Source organism: Equus caballus, chromosome 11, assembly GCF_041296265.1.
Source record: "Equus caballus isolate H_3958 breed thoroughbred chromosome 11, TB-T2T, whole genome shotgun sequence".
NCBI classification, from domain to species: Eukaryota; Metazoa; Chordata; class Mammalia; order Perissodactyla; family Equidae; genus Equus; species Equus caballus.
In genome coordinates this window covers 469,875-491,438 of record NC_091694.1, presented here as the reverse complement: position 1 = coordinate 491,438, position 21,564 = coordinate 469,875, and the positions used below count along the sequence as shown (strand labels likewise).

General features: G+C 47.6%; 1 protein-coding gene across 15 annotated transcripts in view; it reads left to right on the top strand.

The window, feature by feature from the left end:
- Nucleotides 1-21,564, top strand: part of TBCD (tubulin folding cofactor D) — a 190,981-nt gene that overhangs the window by 10,947 nt on the left and 158,470 nt on the right. For all 15 annotated transcript variants that reach the window (XM_023651679.2, XM_070226685.1, XM_070226683.1 and 12 more), the window contains exons 3-7: nucleotides 5,647-5,744; nucleotides 6,796-6,897; nucleotides 9,293-9,439; nucleotides 11,409-11,464; nucleotides 14,450-14,582. In XM_023651679.2, the coding sequence (XP_023507447.2) occupies nucleotides 5,647-5,744; nucleotides 6,796-6,897; nucleotides 9,293-9,439; nucleotides 11,409-11,464; nucleotides 14,450-14,582 (536 nt within the window). The remainder of the gene's footprint in view (nucleotides 1-5,646; nucleotides 5,745-6,795; nucleotides 6,898-9,292; nucleotides 9,440-11,408; nucleotides 11,465-14,449; nucleotides 14,583-21,564) is intronic.

Below are 21,564 nucleotides of genomic sequence, written 5' to 3'. Positions count from 1 at the left end.
TCAATCGTTTTAAGTTTGTGGAGGCTTGCCTTCTTTCCCAGCATATAGTCTATCCTTGAGAATGTTCTATGTGCACTTGAGAAGAAGTGTATTCTGCTGTTTTTAGATGGAGTATTCTGTATATGTCTATTAAGTCCAACTGGTCTAGCGTTTCATATAATTCCACTGTTTCCCTGTTGATTTTCTGTCTGGATGATCTATCCATTGATGTGAGTGGAGTGTTGAGGTCCCTACTATTGTGTTATTATTTTAGGTTTGTTGAAGTTGCTTTATGTACTTTGGTGCTCCTGTGTTCGGTGCACAGATATTTATAAGTGTTATGTCTTCTTGGTGGAGTGTCCCTTTGATGATTATATACTGCCCCTCTTTGTCTCTCTTTACCTGTCTTGACATCTTCTTTGTCTGGTTTAAGTATTGTGACACCTGCTGTCTTCTGTTTGCCATTAGCTTGGAGCATTGTCTCCATCCCTTCACTCTGAGCCTGTGTTTGTTGTTGGAGCTGAGATGTGTTTCCTGGAGGCAGCGTATTGTTGGGTCTTGTTCTTTAGTCCTTCTCGCCACTCTGTCTTTTTATTGGAGAATTCAATCCAATCCGTTTCTGTTTAGGGTGATTATCAATAGATGAGGGCTTAGTGCTGCCGTTTTGTCGCTCATTTTCTGGCTCTCCTGCACTTCCTTTCTTTCTCATCTTGTGTATTTGGTCTGCCCATTCAGTACGTAGTGTTTTGTGTTGTGTTTCTTTGTTTTCTCCTTGTTTATTACTTATGTCTGTGTTCTGCGTTTTTGTCTAGTGTTTCGTGAGGTTTGTATTCAAAATCTCGTGGATCAGAGTCCGTTTTCTGATGGCCTCTTACCTCCTCAGACTAAGCCGATTCAGTCCCTTTCCTTCTCCCCTCCTAAGTTTTTTCTCATATCTTATTCCATCTTATGTTGTGAGGTTGTGATGAAAATGACAAGATTATCTTTGTTTTTGGTGTTTTCCTTCCCTTTATCTTTAATGTTGTTCTTGAGTATTCGCTAACCTGTTCTGATGTATAGCTACAATTTTCTGATTTTGTCTACTTATTTATCTCCTTACTCTGTGCTTTATAAACTCTTTCTCCCTTTTTTTCTTCCAGATATGAGGGCCTTCTTGAGGATTTCTTGTAGGGGGGTTCTTGTGGCTATGAACTCCCTTAGCTTTTGTTTATCTGGGAAAGTTTCCATTTCTCCATCATTTCTGAAGGATATTTTTGCTGAATTGAGTATTCTTGGCTGAAAGTTTTTGTCCTTCAAAGATTTGAATGTCTTTCCAGTCTCTCCTAGCCTGTAATGTTTCTGCAGAGAAATCTGCTGAAAGCCTGATAGGGGTTCCTTTGTAGGTTATTTTCTTCTGCCTTGCTGTCTTTACTATTTTTTCTTTGTCATTCAGTTTTGCCAGTTTCACTACTATATGCCTTGCAGTAGGTCTTTTTACATTGACATATTTAGGACATCTGGTAGCCTCTTCCACATGGATTGCCCTCTCTTTCTCTAGGTTTGGAAAGTTCTCTGCATTTATTTCTTTGAACATGCTTTCTGCTCTGTTCTCCTTGAATACCTATAGTTGTTATGTTGCATTTCCTCGTTGAGTCAGATATTTCTTGGAGACTTTCTTCATTTCTTTTTGGTCTTAGTTCTCTCTCCTCCTCTGTCTGGAGCATTTCAACATGTCTATACTCAATTATGCTGATTTGCTCCTCTATGATGTCTACTTGAGCATTCAGGGAATCCATATTTTGTTTTATTTTTTCCATTGTGTTTTTCATCTCCAGTATTTCTGGTTGATTCTTCTTTATAGTTTCAATCTCTTTTGTGAAGCAGCTCCTGAACTCATTGAATTGTTTCTCTACATCCTCTGTTAACTCGTTGAGTTATTTGATGATAGCTATTTTGAATTCTCTGTCATTCAGATTACATATTTCTGAGTCCTCAGAACTGATTTCTGGGTACTTGTCATTTTCTCTCTGGTCTGCAGATTTAATATAATTTTGATACTGCTAGAGGGCGTGGCTCTCTTTTGTACATCGTGGTATTATTTGGTCACAGTTACTGCCTGTTGCCACTGGGTGGGGTCAAGAGCCATGTATTCCGACCCCTCCGCCTTCAGCTGAGATCTCAGGCACTTGGGCTGGCACAGTGCGGGGTGGGTGGGAGGAGGGGCACTGTCTCTTCTTGTTCTCTGGGTTTTCTTGTTCTGCTCTCACTATCTGCTCTCATGGGGTGTTGGCTTGATGAGGTCACCCCTGCATTAGCATTCACCTCGGTACAGGCTTTCCCCTAGGCTGCAAGGGCCCTCAGGGATCCTTGATGTTCCCGTGAACAAATGTCCCCTCCCCCATTCCTTCCCTCTCAGAGGCTGCCTGCAGTCCTGGATCCCAGTCTTTTGGGGAAGGAGTGAAGTTTTCTGTTATCCTTCTCCACCAAGGCGGGCTTCAGCATCTCCGCCCTCTGTCGTATGGCTGCGTGGGTCTCTCCGACGTCTTTTGCGTTGTGTTTGGATGTCCTCTCTTGGAGTGTGAATGTCTTTTTCGTTGTATGGTGAAGGGAAGGGATTACTGGGAGAGCTCCCTCTGCCATGATGCTGATCTCACTTTCTTTTGTTTTACTTTTTTTTAGTGATTGCTCTAGGATTTACAATATATGTCCTCAGTTTATGACAATCTGCCTTCAAACGGTGTTGCACTGTTTTGCGTATAATGTAAGAACCTGACAACAGGATTCTCTCATTTCCTCCTCCTGTTCTTTGTTATATATCTTACTTCTGTATGTGTTATAAACCTTACAGTATGGTGTTAGAATTTTTACTTTACACACTCAGTTTCCTTTCAAAAAAATTAAAAATGAGAAAAAAGTCTTTAATATTTATTTATATACTTACATTTCCCGTTTTTTCTTTTGTAGATTGTAGTTTCTATCTGCTATTTATGTGCTTTCTTTTCTTTTTTTTTTTTTTGAGGAAGATTAACCTTGAGCTAACATCTGTTGCCAATCCTCCTCTTTTTGCTGAGGAAGACTGGCCCTGAGCTAACATCCATGCCCATCTTCCTCTACTTTATATGTGGGACGCCTGCCACAGCATGGCTTGTGTTGCCGGAGAGCATAGCAACATTATTGCAAGGCTTTAAGCTTAGCAAGAACAAATTACAAAATGGGTGACTGAGAAATATGCAATCTGCTGATTCTCATAAATTACTATGCTAGATTGTTTGTGCTTTGGAATCAAAGGCTAGAAGGTAGTATCTTATCAAACATGAAGGCAAGGGGATTAGGAACACCGGGTCCTTGCGGGAACGGAATGCTGTCTGCATAACTTGCCAGATTGTTCCCAGGATACTCCCTAAGAGAATGGCCTTGTGTAGGGCCGGGGTACATTGAAGGGGGGAAGACTAGAACTGCTGAGCTTTGACTTGCATATCCCTGCTGGCGTGAGTTCCTGCTATGTTTGTACTTCTTTGCCTGCAAATAAATCCATGACTATCAGAGGGATGTCACCCCAGTCCTTGAGGCTGATGGTCCCCTGTCCCATTAAATAATATAGAGTGTGTTGTATCTATTATATAGACTGTGTTCTGTCTATTCATTCCTCTGCCCCGTCAGCTGGCTGCCCAGCTGGTCTCGGCAGCAGGCTTGCCAAGTGGTGCCATGTCCACACCTGGTATCTAAACCAGTGAACCCCAGGTCAGCGAAGCGGGATGTGCAAACTTAACCACTGTGCCACTGGGCCGGCTCCATGGTATTTTCTGCTTGAAGAGTTTACTTTAACATTTCTGCTAGTATACATTTACTGGAGATGCATTGTTTCAGCTTTTGTTTGATAGTTTGTTTCACTTTTGTTTTTAAAGATGTATTGCTGATTATAGAATTCTAGGTTGACAGTTTCTTCTTTCAGCATTTTAAAAGGTAGGGTTCTACCGCCTTTTGCCTTGTGTTAGTTCTGATAAAGAGTCTGTCTTCATTCTCCTCTTTGTTCCTCTATGTAATGTGTGCTTTTTCCTCTGGCTGCTTGTAGAATTTTCTTTTTATTGCTGATTTTCAAGAATTTGATTATGACATGCCATGTTGTAGTTTTCTTTATGTTTATCCTGCTTAGAGTTTGTTGAACCTTTTCAGTTAATGGGTTTCATCAAATTTGGAAAATTTTTGGCTATTTCTTCAGATATTTTCACTGTCCTTGCTTCCCTCCTCTCCTCCTGGGACAGTTACACGTATGCTGATACACTTGATACTGTTGCACAGCTGTTTAGTTGTTTTAGTCTCTTTTTTCCCCGTTAGTGTAGCAGATTTTATCAGTGTCTTCAAGTTCTCTGCTCTTTTCTTCTGTAGTGTCTAATCTGTTGTTAATCCCATTTAGTTAATTTTTCATTGCAGATCTTATTTTTTCCAGCTCTTGAAGCTCTGTGTTTCTTAGCATCTTCTATTTCTTGCCTCGTATTTTTTATGTTTCCTTTTCCATCCTTGAGCATATTTTTAGTACTTGTAGTATCTGTTTTAAAGTCTATATCTACTAATTCTACTGTCTTTGTCATTTCTGGGTTCTTTCTCTTGACTAATTTTCCTCCTGTTAGGGGTCACAGTAATTTTAGACAGTCGCATATCTAGTAATTCTGAGAGGATGTTGGGCATGGTGATTGCTATGTTTTCGGGTATTTTGAGTTTTTTGTCTTTGAAGAGTGCTGAGGTTTGGCAGTCAGTTTAGTTAACTGCAGATCATGTCTGTCTTTTCAGTCCTTTTTAAGCTTTCTTAGGGCAGGGCTAGTTTTTTCTCTCGTGTACCCTGACTGCTCTGGAAAGACTTCGCTGGAATGTCTCTTGTTGCTGTGGTACTCAGCAAGGACTCTGCACTCTGGCTGGTGGAATTTGGATGCCAGCCCTGTGGGAGCTGTGAGAACTCTGTGCCTCAGTGCTTCCCGTGGCCATTGTTGCCTGGCTGTGTGGACTTCCCCCACACGTGTGGAGATTCAGCCAAAGACTCGAGGGGCCCTCTGCAGACTTCAGGAGCTTGTTCTCTGCTCAGCTTCCTCTTTGGTATTCTGCCCTGCAAATTTCATGTGACTTAGCCTTCTTCAGCCCCAGTCTCTGCTCTGCTTGAGTTCCCCCTCCCTGCACTGAGTTCTAAAAACTACCTCTTGGTAGACAGCCTGGGCAGCTGTTGATCCCAGCTGGTTTGTTACCATGTACTGCCTGCTCTTCTGGTTTTCATTGTTGGTGGCAGGGCGATTCTGTATCAGTTACTCCTTTATAACTGGAAGTGGAAATCCTTTTTTTTCTTCTTATTACATGGACTGGAACCATATCATTGCTAAATTGTAGTAGTTGTGGCAGGTATCTTCTGTAAAGCATGATATTAGACATTGATTTGAGATAGAATTATTTTTGTAAAATAAGAATATTCTCCCTGCATTTTAAAAACAAGAATGAATGCTCTGTTAACTGTACTTCACTTTTAGAAACTTAAGATGAAAGTGGTTTTTCCTTTTGGTCTATTGATACTTGAATTATATAGGTTTACTAATATTGAGCCATTCTTACATTTCTGAATAAACCCTTTTTTCTTTTAGCATCTTGTTTTGATATCATATTGATGTTTTGTTTCATAGCAAATATTTTGTATATGTTTTTCCTTAGAATGGATGATGAACTTATTGTTGGATATAGTGCAAGATAAGACATCTTCAGCTGACCTTGTACATCTGGCTTTTAAATTTCTTTACATCATCACCAAGGTAACATTTACATAACACCTTATAGTTGACAGAATGCTTCTTAATGTACTTGATCCAGAAGTTACATTCCAAAATTTTATTTCTTAGGAAAATGGGTCTCCACATCATAAGTTGTGAGTTTCATTATTTTTGTACCATGTGTTGGGGATCAGATGTTAGTGATCCCCAGGGGGTCCTTTGGCTGAAACAATGTCCAAGATGTTTAGCATCTTGCATTTGAATAGACCAAGCACCACCTAGCTGGAAAGGAAGAGCCAGCGAGTGAGGGAGAGATAGGACTAATTCAGGAAAATTTCTTGCAAGGAGAAAGCAAACAAGCGGTTGGAAACAGAAGCACTTTTCTAACTTGAATGTGCAGATGAGTTTCCTGGGGATCTTTTACAATGTGGGTTCTGAGTGAATAGGTTGCGGGGAGCCTGATATTCTGCATTCTCACAAGCTCCCAGGTGATCCACGTGCTGGCCTTCAGACTTATCGTTTGTGGTTTCGACTGTGGGAGTGACTCTGCTGTCTCAGGGCAGAGTTTGTGGTTCTGTGGGGCTTCATGTGGTCGTGCTCCTGCTGTATAGTGGGGAGGGACCCTTGGCTCTGAGAGAGCGCCCTAGGCGGGCTGCTGTGCCACCTCTCTGCAGCACAGTGGCTCGAGTGCAGGGTCCCTCCTGAAGGTGTAGTACCACTGCGTTTTGTGGAAGCCCTAATGAATTTGGGGAACTTTGAGGTTCTTGAGGGCTTTTTCCTCATATATGTCAGAGGGCAATCATATAAACAAGGTGGAAGCAAAACTTTTTCGTTTGTGTGACATATGTATATTTCTGATGAACCACATACAAGATTTGTTAGTCAAATTGGGACAGAACATGCTTTTGAAATGATGTCAGAAGCAGATAGTGTTCTTATTCTGTAATCTTACTAAGTTGTATCACTGTAATCTAATGTGAGTCTCTTTGATCATTGGGTGGTAAAGGATTTTTGATGAGAAGAAAAAGATAAACTTTGTTACTGTCTGTATTTTGTAATTATGTAATAATTCAGTGTCTTTTTTATTTGGTAGGTTCGAGGATATAAAACATTTCTTCGTTTATTTCCTCATGAAGTAGCTGATGTGCAGCCTGTTTTAGATATGTTTACAAATCAGAATCCCAGAGACCATGAAGTGAGTGTCCCTTTCTCCTCCTCCTCATCTCCCTCCTGTTCTTTCTTCCCTGTTTGCTCCAATCCTGTGCTGGCAACTTCATTGCATGCTTCCTTCAGTTTTATTATCTTGTGCTGTTTGTATCTCTCCCACCCTCCCTCTCTCTCTTTTTTTTTTGGTCAGGAAGATTGGCTCTGAGCTAACACCTGTTGCCAGTCTTCTTCTTTTTCTTCTCTCCCCAAAGCCCCAGTACACATTGTATATCCAATTGTGTGTCATTCTAGTTCTTCTGTGTGGGATGCCACCACAGCATGGCTTGCTGAACGGTGTGTAGGTCTGTGCCCAGGATCCTAACCCATGAACCCTGGACTGCCAAAGCAGTGTGTGCACACTTAACCGCTCGATCATGGGGCTGGCCTCCCCCCTTTTCTTTTATTCTTTTGGCTTTCCCTTTTTACATATGTTATTTTAAATTATTTTCTTTTAAAAAGGAAAAAAGGTGCCTACCTACAGTGTGGTGATAACTGTATCACCATCCACATTCTTTTTTTTTTTGAGAAACATTAGCCCTTAGCTAACATCTGCTGCCAGTCCTCTTTTTGCTGAAGACCGGACCTGAGCTAACATCTGTGCCAATCTTCCTCTACTTTATATGTGGGATGCCTGCCATGGCATGGCTTGATAAGTGGTGTGTGGGTCTGTACCTGGGATCCAAACCAGTGAACCCCAGGCCACCGAAGCGGAGTGTGTGAACTTCACTGCTATGCCACTGGGCTGGTCCCACCATCCAAATTTTTGTAACTTGAAATATAACCATGTTGAGGGTCCCCAGGACCACCCCCCTGTTCCATGATTCCCTAGGACCACTCACAGGACTTGGCATGTAGTCATTTTCACAGCTGTAATTTATTATAGCAAAACCAGCAAAGGGAAAAGGCACATAGGGTGAGGTGTGGAGGAAATCAGGAGCAAGCTTCTGGAGTCTTCCCCCAGCTGAGTCTCACAGGGCACTGACTTGTGACAACATGTGTGAAATGTTGTCCACCAGGGAAGGTCATAGAGACCCGTGCCCAGGTTTTTATGGGAGACTGGTCTTGTGGGTATCCTCTGCTGAGTACATAACAAAACTCCAGACTCCCAGAAGGAAAGTAGGCTTCAGCATAACCATGTGGTTTGTACAAGCAGTCTGGGCGCAGAGAGTCACCCTTAGCACTTAGGGAATGGTGTGAACCCTCCTGAGATCCAGGTTCCCAGATGCCTGCTACTGATGGCCAGTCTTGTAAGTAGGCCTTCTAAGGAGAGCAGTGGGCCTGCCGTCGGGTGCTTCTGCGCGGTGCATTCAGAGGAGCACGCAGTTTACACCTACACCCCTGTGTGCGTTCTCTCGTTGGGGATGTGCCTGGTTTTAGCTGAAGGCATGGGTGAGCGTTCCCCTTGCTCTTCTCTCCTCCTCCTCATGCCCCTGGTGGGTGATTCTAGGGCCAAAAGGGAATGTTGGTTTATTGACTACTGAAAATAAGGGCCCTCCTCTTTTACTGGAAGTTGAGAATTTTTTTATTCGTATGCCTTCTGTTTTTTTATCTTTTTATCCATTTTCTACTTTTTTTTTTTAAAGATTTTACTTTATTTCCTTTTTCTCCCCAAAGCCCCCCAGTACGTAGTTGTATATTCTTCGTTGTGGGTCCTTCTAGTTGTGGCATGTGGGACGCTGCCTCAGCGTGGTTTGATGAGCAATGCCATGTCTGTGCCCAGGATTTGAACCAGCGAAACACTGGGCTGCCTGCAGCGGAGCGTACAAAGTTAACCACTCGGCCACGGGGCCAGCCCCTATTTTCTACTTTCTCAAAGGCCAATTGCATGCTGAATGGGGCTGCTGAAGAGAAGCTGTTACACTGATGTATTACGATTTGTCTTTTTCTTTTCTTTTTTTTAAAAGACATTTTATATTTTTTGAGGAAGATTAGCCCTGAGCTAACTGTTGCCATTCCTCCTCTTTTTGCTGAGGAAGACTGGCCCTGAGCTAACATCCATGTCCATCTTCCTCTGCTTTATATATGGGACACCTACCATAGCATGGCTTGTCATGTGGTGCCGTGTCCTCACCGGGGATCCAAACTGGTGAACCCCGGGCTGCTGAAGTGGAACGTGCGCACTTAACCACTGAGCCACCAGCCAGCCTCCTATTTTTCTTTCTGTTTCTTTTGTCTGCTGAGGTAGCCAGCTAAGGCCGTATGACCGAAGGTCTGTGTGGGTGCAGGAGGAGCTGACGATGGTCTGACCCAAGCCTCTGAGCTCAGCAGCATCCGAAAGGCTTGTAGGGCAGTGAGTGGGAGGGAGGGCAGCAGGACCCAGCAGGGCATGCAGGTTACCCCCGTTCTGTACACAGGAGTCATTTTACTTTGACTTAACTTCTCAGACTTGGGAGACTCGCTACATGCTTTTGCTGTGGCTGTCCGTGACCTGCTTGATCCCTTTCGACTTTTCACGCCTTGACGGGAACCTCCTCAGTCAGCCTGGGCAGATTCGAATGTCCATAATGGACCGAATTCTCCAAATAGCAGAGGTAAGTGTGATTGTGCAAGTGTTTGGCTCCTCTTTAGTGTCCTCTTTCTTGCTCCTGCTGTTTCTTGCGCATTAGAGTTTAATCAGGTACCCTATTGACATTTATATACTTCTTAGACTGCTGCTGCTGTTTTTCAGTGACGTACAGTTCCATTTCATAATTTACTTGGGAATTGTGATAATTCATACAGGGGTCAGGATGACTGACTTTAGTAAATTTCATTTCTTTGTAGATAATGCAAATACTGTGTTAAGCATAATAATGAAATAGAGGTTTCAGGGTGCACTGATAAGAGAAAATAAAGGTCCATTTTAAATTTACTTTTAACATTATTTAAATAACACATAATGTAGGAAAACTAGGAAATAAAGAGAGGCAGGAAAATATTAAATTGAGATCTGTCAAATCCTAGTGCTAAGGGGTGACACTTGTATATTTCTTCAAACTTTTCCTGATGCGGATGGTATGCATACAGACACAGATTATGCGTAAAAAATTACCCCAGACTTGAGTGGTTTAACATGAATTTACCATTTCATGGTTCTGTGGTCAGGAATCTGGGTATGGCTTCGCTGGACCCTCCACATCAAGGTCTCCCCAGGCAGCAGTCAAAGCTCACCTGGGGCAGGGTCCACTGCCAAGCTCTCATGGTCATTGGCAGAAGGCAGATCTTGAGGGTGTTGGACCAATGGCCTTGGTGTTTTTCTGGCTGTTCATGACCGCGTGGCCCCCCTAGCATGGCAGCTTGTTCTGTCAAAGCCAGCAAGGGGCAGGGTCTGCGAGCAGGACGGAAGTCATAGTAATGTGTTATAAATGACGGAAGTGACCCCCAACCGCTTGCCAAATTTTCTTGGTTAGGAGCAAGTCCAGCCCACATTGAAAGGAAGACACAGGGCTGTGTTAGAGTCAGCCTGCCACACTTACCTATACCAAGCAGTCACTGAGTTCTTGCTCTCTGCCAGACACTGTTCTGAACACTTTTCCTGTATGAGCTCAGTTAACTTAGTGAGGCAGTTGACTGTTTCTCTCCTCATTTGACTGAGGAGGCAGCGGCATAGACATCAGTGACTTAGCTGGCCCCTTTCTCCTGATGCTGGACCAGATGTGCAGGCAGTCCAGCTCCTGAGCCCACACTCTTTGTAGCACTCCACGGTGCCCATGTTGTGTCCTGCTGTCCTCTGGCCTCTTTCCCCTTCGCAGGATATTCTGAATGTCTTAAGTCAGTGAGTAGCTGTCTCCCTCGTAACCTTTAAGGGAAAAGGTGCTCCACTGTGTTCTGATTTGTGACGTCTCCTCTTACAAGTGGACGTTTTGTTTCTTCTGGCTGTGTTCTGTTAGAAACGGTGTGATGATGCGTACCCTTTGTGCTTGTCCCCTAAGTGGGGTTGCAGGTGGGGCCGTACATGTCTGAGGTGTGGCAATCTGTATGGGATTGTCCTCCAGAAAGCCTGCCCTGAGAAAAGATCTTGTAAGTGTATCATTTGGAAAAAAGTTAGTTGAGGTGAGAACTGGAAACCTCTTAAGGTGGGCGTCCCAAGAACAGCTAGTCACTTGTATGAACCTGAAGCCCTCTTCCATCTGCATGGGGCCTCCTGACTGTTCTGCACACTGAGATGCTGATGGGTCCCAAGTGTGTCCCACAGACACACCGCGATTCTTTGTCGTAGTTGGGTAACACAGACAGCTTCCATTTTTCTGCTGTTTTCCCAAATGTGTGTTTCAGGTATGTGATCCCGTGCGGTGTGTAGATTAGGCACTTTCCTGAGGGTGAGCCCAGTGGTTGGTGGCCGTAGCTGTCAGCTCAAGTTTAGGAGTGGTTTGTGCAGATTTGGGATTTGGCCTCTGCCTACAAGCTTATTCCTGACCCGGGCTCTCGGGGAGCCACTGAGTATGGCATTAGCCAGCAGAACAGGTCCCTGAGCTCTGCATTGTGGGTGTAACAGTGCCTGTCCTTTGTCCTTTCTTCCAGTCCTACTTGGTGGTCAGTGACAAGGCCCGAGATGCAGCTGCCGTCCTCGTGTCCAAGTAAGTGCCCAGTAGGCCCCCTGCGGTCGTGTTGGTTGGTCTGTGACTGGCATGGTCTAAGAGGGTTTGTCTTACGTACCTTCTGTGTCACCTGTGTGTCTGTGTGGTCCTCAAAGGAGGACACTGTGCTGACGGGCCTGGGGAAGTCTTGCCTCTCCTGAGAACTCACTCTCTCTCTTTGAGGGAGCATCAGGCCTCGGTTAGGGGCTCCCAGGTGACCTGATGGGCCCATTAATGGAGCACAGATTTAGAAAAGGTGTATCAGTATACCTGGGTATGACGTCACCTTTGGGGTGTGGTAATTAGGCCTTTAACAGTCGCTGAGAAGGCAGTGTATGCAGTGGCGTACGGTGATCAGGAACTACGATTGGGCCACTGTAGCCTGAGATAAAAATCTGCAAACATTTTATGTTAACTGAAAACCAGGTTGTGCCTCAAACAGGTGAAGGTGGTTTTATCTGATGAGCTTTGTCAGGTGAACCAAGGAGTGGGTCTGGAGTCTCCAAATGCCAAAAACGCATTTCAAAGCTGAGTAAACTGGTTGGTGAAATGTGGAAATGGAAGAAAGCAGTTTTTCTAAATTAATCTTTTCTTTGACATGTGATTTAAAATATGTGTATAGAGTAAATAAATTAGAAAATTTGGCTTTTATTCCCCCTCTATCTTTGTGAAAGTTGAAAATTGGCTGTAAAAAACTTGGAATTTTTGATTGGGAAAATGGGCATCACTTCATTGAGAGTCACTTTACGCTTGGGTGTATGACCTTCTTGCACGGAGTGGGAAGAGAAACACTGAATTCCTAGGGCAGTGAGGGCACTTGCTAACCCCAGGGCAGAGCCTGGGTGTAAGAAGCCAATTTTAGGAGTCGGGGAGGAGGCACTTGAGCCTGCCCGAGACGCTCCGCCTGGCGGAGGGAAGCTCGTTGGATAGAGGCTTCTCATGTTTTTGACAAGGACTGAAAAACATTATGGGTTTCTTTCTCTTTTTTTTTTTTTTGAGGAAGGTTAGCCCTGAGCTAATGTCCACTACCAGTCCTCCTCTTTTGCTGAGGAAGATTGTCCCTGAGCTAACATCCATGTCCGTCTTCCTCTACTTTGTATTTGGGACACCTGCCTCAGGATGGCTTGACAAGCACTGTGTAGGTCCGTGCCCAGGATCTGGGCCAGCGAATCCTGGGCTGCTGAAGTGGAGTGCGTGTGCCGCTGGGCCAGCCCCTATCGGTTTCCTCCTAATTGTAAAAGAAATCAAGTGTGTTTTGGAAAATAAAGAAGAGTTCAAAGTACAAAATAAAACTCACGTGGACTTTCATCCCCCAGAGATGTGACTGTTCTTTGTCCTGCCACTCTCTGGGTGTGTGTTCTGTCCATGGGCATGTTGGTGCACACACTTGTGCCTACCGGCTACTGTATGGGGTACTGACAGTCAGCCCTGGAGCTTCAGTCAGTCTTCTTCCAAGAGGTGATTACTGTGTGAATATTTCATTGCTTCTCCAACCTCCTCTTGGACATGTAACTACTGCCCTGCCAGTTTGTTAGTAACATTAATACTGTCACAAACATTCTGCATAAAGGTTTGTACCATTCTGATTGCTTCCTAGAAATGGAATGAGCATTTTAGGGCTTTTAAATGCAGTTACTAGAAAGGTTGAACAAGTTGAAAGTCACCTTTTCCCCATATTTACCAACACTGTGTGATCTTACAAATGTTTGCCAAATTTGTTAAATGAAAAATAATACCTGTTTTTATTACTAGCAGTACTGAGGGTTTGGTAGAGTTATGCTGAGCTTCACTTTGTGGAGCATCGCACCTTTGGGGTGGGGAGGGGGGTGAAGCCCTAAACCTTTATTCCCTCTATGGTGTCTTCCAGGAAAGGTGATCCCAGAGATCCGGGGTGGCGTGGGGGCAGGTTCAAGAGCTGACGGGACCTTGCCACACCATCTAGTGGCTGGGACGAGCAAGCATTCCTCATGGTTGTGCTGGTTTTCAGCGTGTTGAGGACGAGCTAGCCAGTTGCAGGCTGTAGGTGCAGCCGGGGCTGTGCAGCGTTTCTTCCAGTGTGTTCTAGAAAGGGCAGGTGCTGTGATTGGAAGAGGTCTTAGAGCTGCTCTGGGTTAACCCACCTTGTAGCACGTCGCAGATGTGTGCCAGGTTCTGATTTGCATATTTCTCAGCCTTTCTTTGGTGGGTTGTTACACTAAAGTCATGGGGCATGTGTGGCGTCTGTCCCCAGTCTGGTGTTTCATGGAGGAGCTGCCTGTCTCACCCACTCTGCCGTCAGGTGTGAATGCTTTCCCGTTTACCACCTGCAGTTCTGGAGCCACACCTCTTTCCCTTTGTGAACTGAACCTTTAAAGGTCAGCTGCATTTTGTGTAACTCTCGATGATGTTACATTGATGCCAAAACATTTCAGTAGGCGTGTTCCTTTATAGAAACTCTTCAGTGGAAAAATATGCCTTTATTCTTACTGATTACATTAGTTTTGAAGAGCAGATATTTCTGTCTCATTATAAAAGCAAGGTATGCTCCATGTGGAGAAGTTGGAAATTTTGGAACATAGAAAAATGACACATTTGTAATTGTAATACACAGTATATGTGTTGTATTTCTGTTGTCTTTTTCTGTACCCTTACTGCATTGCATATGTACAGCACAATCTCACTGAGTTAGCACCCTACTTTCCCACTTAATTCCACAGGCCTCTCCTCAGGAGAGAGGAGACAGGGGTGGGAGGGCCTGTGCCTGACCTCAGAGAGATTGTAGTGGGGAACCAGCCCCCGAGGGCCGTGGTCCAGGCAGCATCTTGTTTTCTTGGATTGGGGAGTGTTGTGGGTATCTCCTGAAGGAGGACATAATTCATAGTGCAGAGGACAGACGTCCTGGCATGGAGACTCATCTGAACAGGAGGATGTGGGAGCTGGTAAGGGATGAGTTCTCGTCTGTTGGGGCCTTGGTTGACCTGTCACCTGTTTGTTCCCTTCTGGCAGGTTTGTCACCCGGCCTGACGTCAAGCAGAAGAAGATGGCGGATTTCCTGGACTGGAGCCTGTGCACCTTGGCCCGCTCCTCCTTCCAGACCATCGAAGGGGTCATCACCATGGACGGGACGCTGCAGGCCCTGGTAAACACTGCCCCAGGGGCGGGGACAGTGAGCAGTCAGCTTGTGGAACCTTCGAAACGGTGGGGATAAGTTCTGTTTCCCTTTGGCTCGTTCTGAAGTAGTTGGAACGTAGGCAGAGATTTAACCCTGACAGCATAGTGAACACAGTTTCTTTTTTCCGCTGCCTTGGCCTGTGCCTTACCACCCAGGGCTGGCCTTGGATAGTTGGTGCTGGGCTTTCTGCTCCAGCAGAGGTGGGCCGAGCCAGCCTTGCGTGCCACCGCCAGGGGGCAGTGGTGCCCGGGGAGCCAGGTCAGCTGGCCGGGCAGGCAGGGGCGTGTCCCCCGGTTTCCTGCTGCTTGATTGTGTTAGAGTGTGTTGTTGGAACCAGCTCCAAGGACGCTAGGCAGGTGATTTGCAGTTTGCTTTTGTTCGGATTCTGAGGTTGGGTGTTGGTGACAACTGTGTTTGACACAGACGGCGCCCACCTGGAGTGCGCTCTCCCTTTCCTGGCGATGTGCTCTACTCGTCCCCAGAGTTGCCGTTTCTGGTGCTAACCAGGAGGAAAGATCTAGTTTAGCTTTCTTGAGGAGGGGAGGCTGCCGCACCATGAAGCTCTCTGAACTCTTGGGTCAGCCCTCCCCTCCCCTGGGAGTGAGCAGCCCCCGTGGCCCTCATGGCCCTTGGTCATTGTGGGCACAGCGCCTCCTCTCTGCTCTTCACCTGCTGTGGGCGAGACTTTGTTCTTGTCCTTGTCTCTGAAGCTTGAGAGGCCGATGGCCCACTTTCAGGAGAGCAGGGCATTTTGGACTCCATTTAAATGGAGGCGTTTGGGGCTGTGACTCAGCATGATGTCATCTTCTTGGGTGTTGTCCCCTCTGCTTTCCTTGGCTCTTGTGGGTTCTAACGAGGTGTTGAGGGTGTGAGGGCCACTGGAAAGTGGGGCTCATGGTGTGATCACCCAGGGCAGGGCGTGCAGGATGCGAGAGGAGAGGAGATGGCAGCTCTGGGCTCCTGTGCTGTGCTGGGCCTGGGAAAGCCCTTTCTCCCTGAACAAATGCTGGGCCTTGGCCGCTTAGGGAATTGCTACCCTGTTCTTTGTCGTAGAAATGTTCTCTGCATCTGTTTCTTCCTATTCATGTTGCCATTGTCTTCAGGAGGGATTATCATTCAAAGGATGAGAATATTTCAAGACATCCTAAAAAGAAACCTGAAAAAATAAAACATTTCCTGAATTCTTATAGTCTGTTGAGGTAATATCTGTTCATGCTTCCTTTCATTCTGTAAATAAATGTAGTATGTTTTACAATGTGGTGTTTTTTTTTTTGCTGCGAAAGATTAGCCCCGAACTAAAATATGTTGGCAGTCTTCCTCTTTCTTTTTTTTTCCCTCCCCAAAGCCCCAGTACGTAGTTGTATATCCTAGTTCTAAGTTCTTCTAATTCTTCTATGTGAGCCACTGCCACAGCATGTCTCCTGACAGACAGGTGGTGTGGTTCCATGCCTGGGAACTGGGCCTGGGCTGCTGAAGCGGAACACTCTGAACTTTAATCACTAGGCCACCAGGGCTGGCTCTGTACAGTGGCTTTTAAAGATTAAGATATAATTCATGTACCATAAACAGTTCACCCTTTTAAAGTGTATAAATCAGTCATGATTTTGTATGTGCACAAGGTTGTACAACCACCACCACTACCTAATTCCAGAATATTCTCATCGCTCCTAAAGGAAAGCCCACACCCATTAGCTCTCTCTCTCCCCCCGCCCCTTCCCCAGCCGCTGGAAACGACTAATCTACTCCCTGTCCCTGTGCATTTGCTTATTCTGTACAGTGCCTGGCCTTTTGTGTCTGGCTTCTTTCATTTAGTATGTTTTCAAGATTCATCCACATCGCAGTGTGTGTCAGTAATTCATTCCTTTTTATGGCCAGATGATGTTCCATTGTGTGGGTATTCTTAGCTCTGTTGAATAATCCTAATCTGAACTTTTTTTTTTTTATTTTGGTAACATTGGTTTATAACATTATGTAAGTTTTGGGTGTACATCATTATATTTTGATTTCTGTGTAGATTACTTCATGTTCACCACCCAAAGACTACAATCCATCCCCACACACATGTGCCGAATCACCCCTTTTGCCCTCCTCCCTCCCCCCTTCCCCTCTGGTAACCACCAGTGCAATCTCTGTCTCTATGTGTTTGTTGTTTAATCTGATCTTTCGTGTATAAAATTTTGTTTGAGCGTATATTTTCAGTTCCCTTTGATATGTAATAGGTTTGAACAAAAATTTAACAATACCGTAATTTAAGTATTTTCCTGTGTTTCTGAGGTCTTTTAAAAATTTTTGTAGGGGCTGCATACCTGTTGTGTTGGTGGAACGCAGGTGTCAGCCTGTGTGCCCCGGTGGCTCTCGTTCCAGCTGTGGGGGTGCTGCGTAAAGAGGATTGTGTTGCGATTTCCAGTTTAATGGCTGTGATGGAGGTCAGTGCAGGGGGAGGCTGCCTGGAAGGTGCCGAGTGTGGAGCGGAGGGGAGGGGAGGCATGGGTTGCAGACTTGGGATTGCAGAACTCCTGGGGGAGGCTGTCTGTGTTTTAGGTAATTCTGGTGAAGGTTGGGTGGCTGGGGTTGTGATGGTTTATTTGAAGGTTTGGGAGTAAGTGGATTCTTAATTTTTTGCCATGAGGCACACTGAGGAGTCTTAGGTGTGGAGAAACGCCTGGAAGGGCTGACAGTGCAGCTGGAACTGTCAGTCGCCGTGGCCTCGCAGGGTGGAAGTTAGACCCACCTGAGGGTGGGCGGTGCTGTGGGAGGGTAGGCACTTTCCTCCTGACTCGCTTCTGTGGTTGTGGTCCTCCTGTGGACCTTCTCCCAGTTAGGCGTCTGCATATGTGACAGGCTCCCAGGGTCTCCTGCAGTTGCCGTCCAGGGGCCATTGCTGCATTCGCGTCAGGGCAGCTGAGCCACCAGGGCCCCTACACTGCAGGGCTGGAGCCAGCTGTGAACTGCCCCAGGAACCTGCAGGCAGGTGGATCCTGCATGGCCCCTGCCCGGGCTGGCGGTGGGAGGCGGGTTCCCTGGGAGGGGCAGCGGTGGCCTGCATGCTCTGCCCACCAGCGAGGGTGCCCTGCAGCTGCTCCTTGTCCCTTGGTTCCAGTCCTCAGGGCTCTGATGCTCTTCTCAGCTTGAGAACATTAAGGTGCCACTTCTGTCCAGATCTGCAGTTGCTGTGCCCCTGGGCCTTTCTTTTATGTTTTGATCATCTTGTTCCTTGCCTCTAGATTGTTGCAAGTTTTCTGTTTTTTCTTCCCCACTGGGAGGCACATGAGTTAAAGAGCAAGACCCAGTACTCTGACAGGTCAGCTTGCTGCCTGTTCTCCTGCCACCTGTGGGAGTAAGTGGCATTCTTTTCTGCAGAATTGAAGCAGCTGGGAGTGGGCAGCTGTTTTTATTTCCAAGTTCCACACTGAGGAGGAGAGTTCTCTCTTTTTTCTCTTCCTCCTGAGGAATAAAAAGATTTTCCTGATGGCTTCAGGCCCCCCTGCGCGTTTGTTGGCAGAGCCCGAGGCAGGTGCGCCCTCCCCCAGCCAGGTGGCACCGCAGTGCTGTCTAGAGATGTGCCCTCAGCACCAGTGAGCAATAGCCTGACGCAACAGCCTAGTCAAGCAGGTGAATGAGACTACTGTGAAGCCACGGCCCATGGGGCCCAGCCCCCTCCAGGGCTCCCAGGGCCAGGCGCATCCCTTCCAGAGCCTTCTGAAGCCCAGTGTTTCTTCGGGAAGACCTTGGTCTTTCTGGATCATGCGTCTTGTTTCCGTTTCTCTTTTTGAGGGAGCCATTTCTCTAATTGCTACTGCTGCCCTTGGGCAGGAGCAAGCTGTGCTGGGTGCTGGGCTCTCCCGAGCTGGAGCCGGTTTCACCATGGGCTTGTCAGACCTGAACAGCAGAGGCTGGGCGTCCGCTGTGCATGATGAAACTTGCAGGTGTTTTGTGCTTCAGGATCTCATCTGCTTCCTTTGATGCACTTGGCTGTGTTTTTATCCACCTGTTCATTAGTGTGGGTTAGGCGAAACAGGTGAACTCGTAACAAGTACCGTCGAAACTGGGCTTTGAGTGTTTCTTCCCTGAAGGGTGTTCCTCTTGCAGTGGTGATTTTTAACTCTGGAAGGGGAACAAGTGTTTGGCAACTTCATGTCACTAGCAGGCCCCTTTGCCTTTTTAGTTTTTAAAGATTGGCACCTGAGCTAACATCTGTTGCCAATCTTCTTTTTTTTTCTTCTTCTTCTTCCCAAAGCCCTCCAGTACATAGTTGTATACTCGAGTTGTCAGTGCCGCTGGTTGTGCCGTGTGGGACGCCGCCTCAGCATGGCCTGATGAGCAGTGCCATGTCCTCACTTAGGATCTGAACTGGCGAAACCCTGGGCCACCGAAGTGGAGCGTGTGAACTTAACCACTGGGCCCGGGGCCGGCCCCCCCTTTGCCGTTTTAAAGCACTCTTTGGTTTAGTCCTGCTTTAAGCATTAGGATTAATGCACGTTGAGGAAACTCAAGGAAGGAATCTGCAGTATCAGAAACTGCAGGTGGTTGTGTGAGTGTGCTGCACCTCTGCCTGCGTCCTGGGTGCTATGCTGGCTTGGCGCTTACCACCCAGTGGAAGGTTTAATGACTGTGCACTTTCTCCTCTGCCTGCTTCCTGTGATGGCTGGGAGGTGGGCAGCGATTCTGTTTCTGAGACGGGCTTTCCAGGTGAAAGTGTGATCAGTGTTAGGATCGCATCTCCCTTTCACAGTGAAGCTGCCTTTACTTTGTCAGTGACAGAGGCAGACGTCTTGTTGAAGGATAGAACAGTTGCAAACGACAGCATTAAACACCAGGTAAGCAACGGACAGCTGGCACCTGCACTCCCACCCACGCCTGAGTGCCACGGGGGCCTTGCCCAGGCTGCCCTGGTCTGTGAGTCGTTGAAGTGAATCAAAGGAGTCTGGTGCTCAGGTTGCAGCACTGTCGAGCAGACCGCCCTCACCGCGTTTGGTGCGACGCTCCAGGAACACATGTCCTGGCCGCAGATGTTGCAGTTGGCTCTGCCCTAGGCGCTTTGCTGCCGCGAGGGAGGCCGATGGATGTGGGCCAGTCCTGGGCGTTGGGACGTGCTGTGGCAATACCTGTGATCCCAGGTGGAGGTGAAGACCTTGCTCCACGCTCCCCATCCGGAGAGGGAAATAACAACTCTTGCCTCAGAGGGTGGTGTGAGCTGACTAGCATAAGTCGTGGCCTCTCATGATGAAAGAGGCCATTTGGTTGTCAGGGTGCTTCTTGGGGCGGCTTTGGTCTCTCTCAGGGCTCTCTGGGGAGGGGCCCCTGTCGGTTCATGTCAGGTTCACTTGGGCCAGAGGACAGATTATCCAAATTGGGCTTTTAGTCATAGCACCTGCAGGGTTTTGGGTGGAGGAAAATATGGTAACCATTTGAATATGTACACTTTTTGGAATGTGTGTACATTTCTGTCATGTTCCTGTGCTCCTGTAGAATTCAGGTGAAATGAGGTACCTTCATTTTCCTCGTGGGTTTGAAGGAAGATGCCGAGCAGCCAGCTCTGATGCTGTCTTATTCCATGCAACTCAGCATTTTGTCTGGGGCTGCGGCACTGCACGAGTCGTGTTGAAGCCTGTGTGGTGTGTGGCATGCCTTTAATTCCACCGGCCGGGTGGTTTGCACACCTGCTGTGTGACAAGGCGACATGTCCTGCTGGACAGGCGTGCACTCGCTTGCAGGCAGCCTGGCCTGGGCCCACACTGGGAGGGGAAGGGGCCTTGCTGGTCAAGGGCTCCCCTCGCCTCTAGATGAGAGGACAGACGCAGAGGGCTGTGCGCCTGGTTGGTGCAGAGCCACGTGGCTGGTGTCCCTCTTGTTGGGCCTGGCCTGTGGCCTCATTGCAGGCCATCAGAGGGCCTCACAGCCCCCGCCTGCCCTTGGGCTGCATTCTCAGGTGCCTGGTGCCAGGCCACCCTCACCCTTCCCTCTGACGCGGGTGTCCCTCTGGCTCTGTCTGTGGGCGGCTGGCATTCCCCCCAGTTCACCTGGAGCTCAGATTCTGGTTTCTCTCCTGGCTCTAGAGGCCTGGTTCTGGGCGCCTGTTGTGCCTCCTCCGCAGGTCTAGAGTCGGGTCTGTTGTCCTGTCACCTTCCCCTCAGCCTGTGTAGTGAGGGCCTTGCAACAAGCGAGGATGCTGGGCACCCGAGTCCTGTTGCCAGGGGAGGTGGTTCTGAGATGTCTCCTGGGTTGGTGCTCACCTGGCTGCCCTCTCCGTGGCCCGTCCTCCCCCCTGTCCCAGAGGTCCTTGGCCTCGAGTGCGGCTCTCTGCCTGAGAGTGTGCTCTGCAGATGGGAGCTGGCCCAGTCTGTGCAGGGTCCCCCTGGGGCCTTCAGCGGCAGTCGTGCTCTGTCTCCGTGACCTTCAGTGGTGCTGCTCGGGAGAACCGGGTGGCGAGAGGGCCGAGGAACCTGAGGGGTGCCAGAGCCAGAGAGCAGACACCTGGCAAGGTGCTTTCCTCCAGGCCCTGCGGCCGGTGCCAAGCGCTAGGCAGGGCCAGGCCAAGGAGGGACAGCAGTGGTGGTCTCCTGCCCTGGGACTCCAGGGTGCTGGGCTCTGTGCTGACACTTCCTCGTGTGTGCCCTAGGTCCTGGCGGCATGCTGCCGCTGTGTCACCAGGGAAGGGACAGGCACTGAGGTGTGTAGGCTGGAAGTGGCGGAGCTGGGACCCGGGCAGTCTCCTCTGAAGGGGTCGAAGTGGTGGCTGTGCAGTCAGATGGGCTTGTCTTGGTGGATCCAGGGCAGGCGGCTCCCTCGATGGTGTTCTTGGTCCTGCACTTGTTTCCACTGCTCGGCAGCACTGCTCAGGCACCCACCCTGTGGGAGCCCCTCAGTGGGCTCGGCTCTGTGCCATCTAGTCCCTGGGCGAGGCGTGCCCACTCTGCCTCCTGGTGTTTCCTCATGTCTCACTTGCACA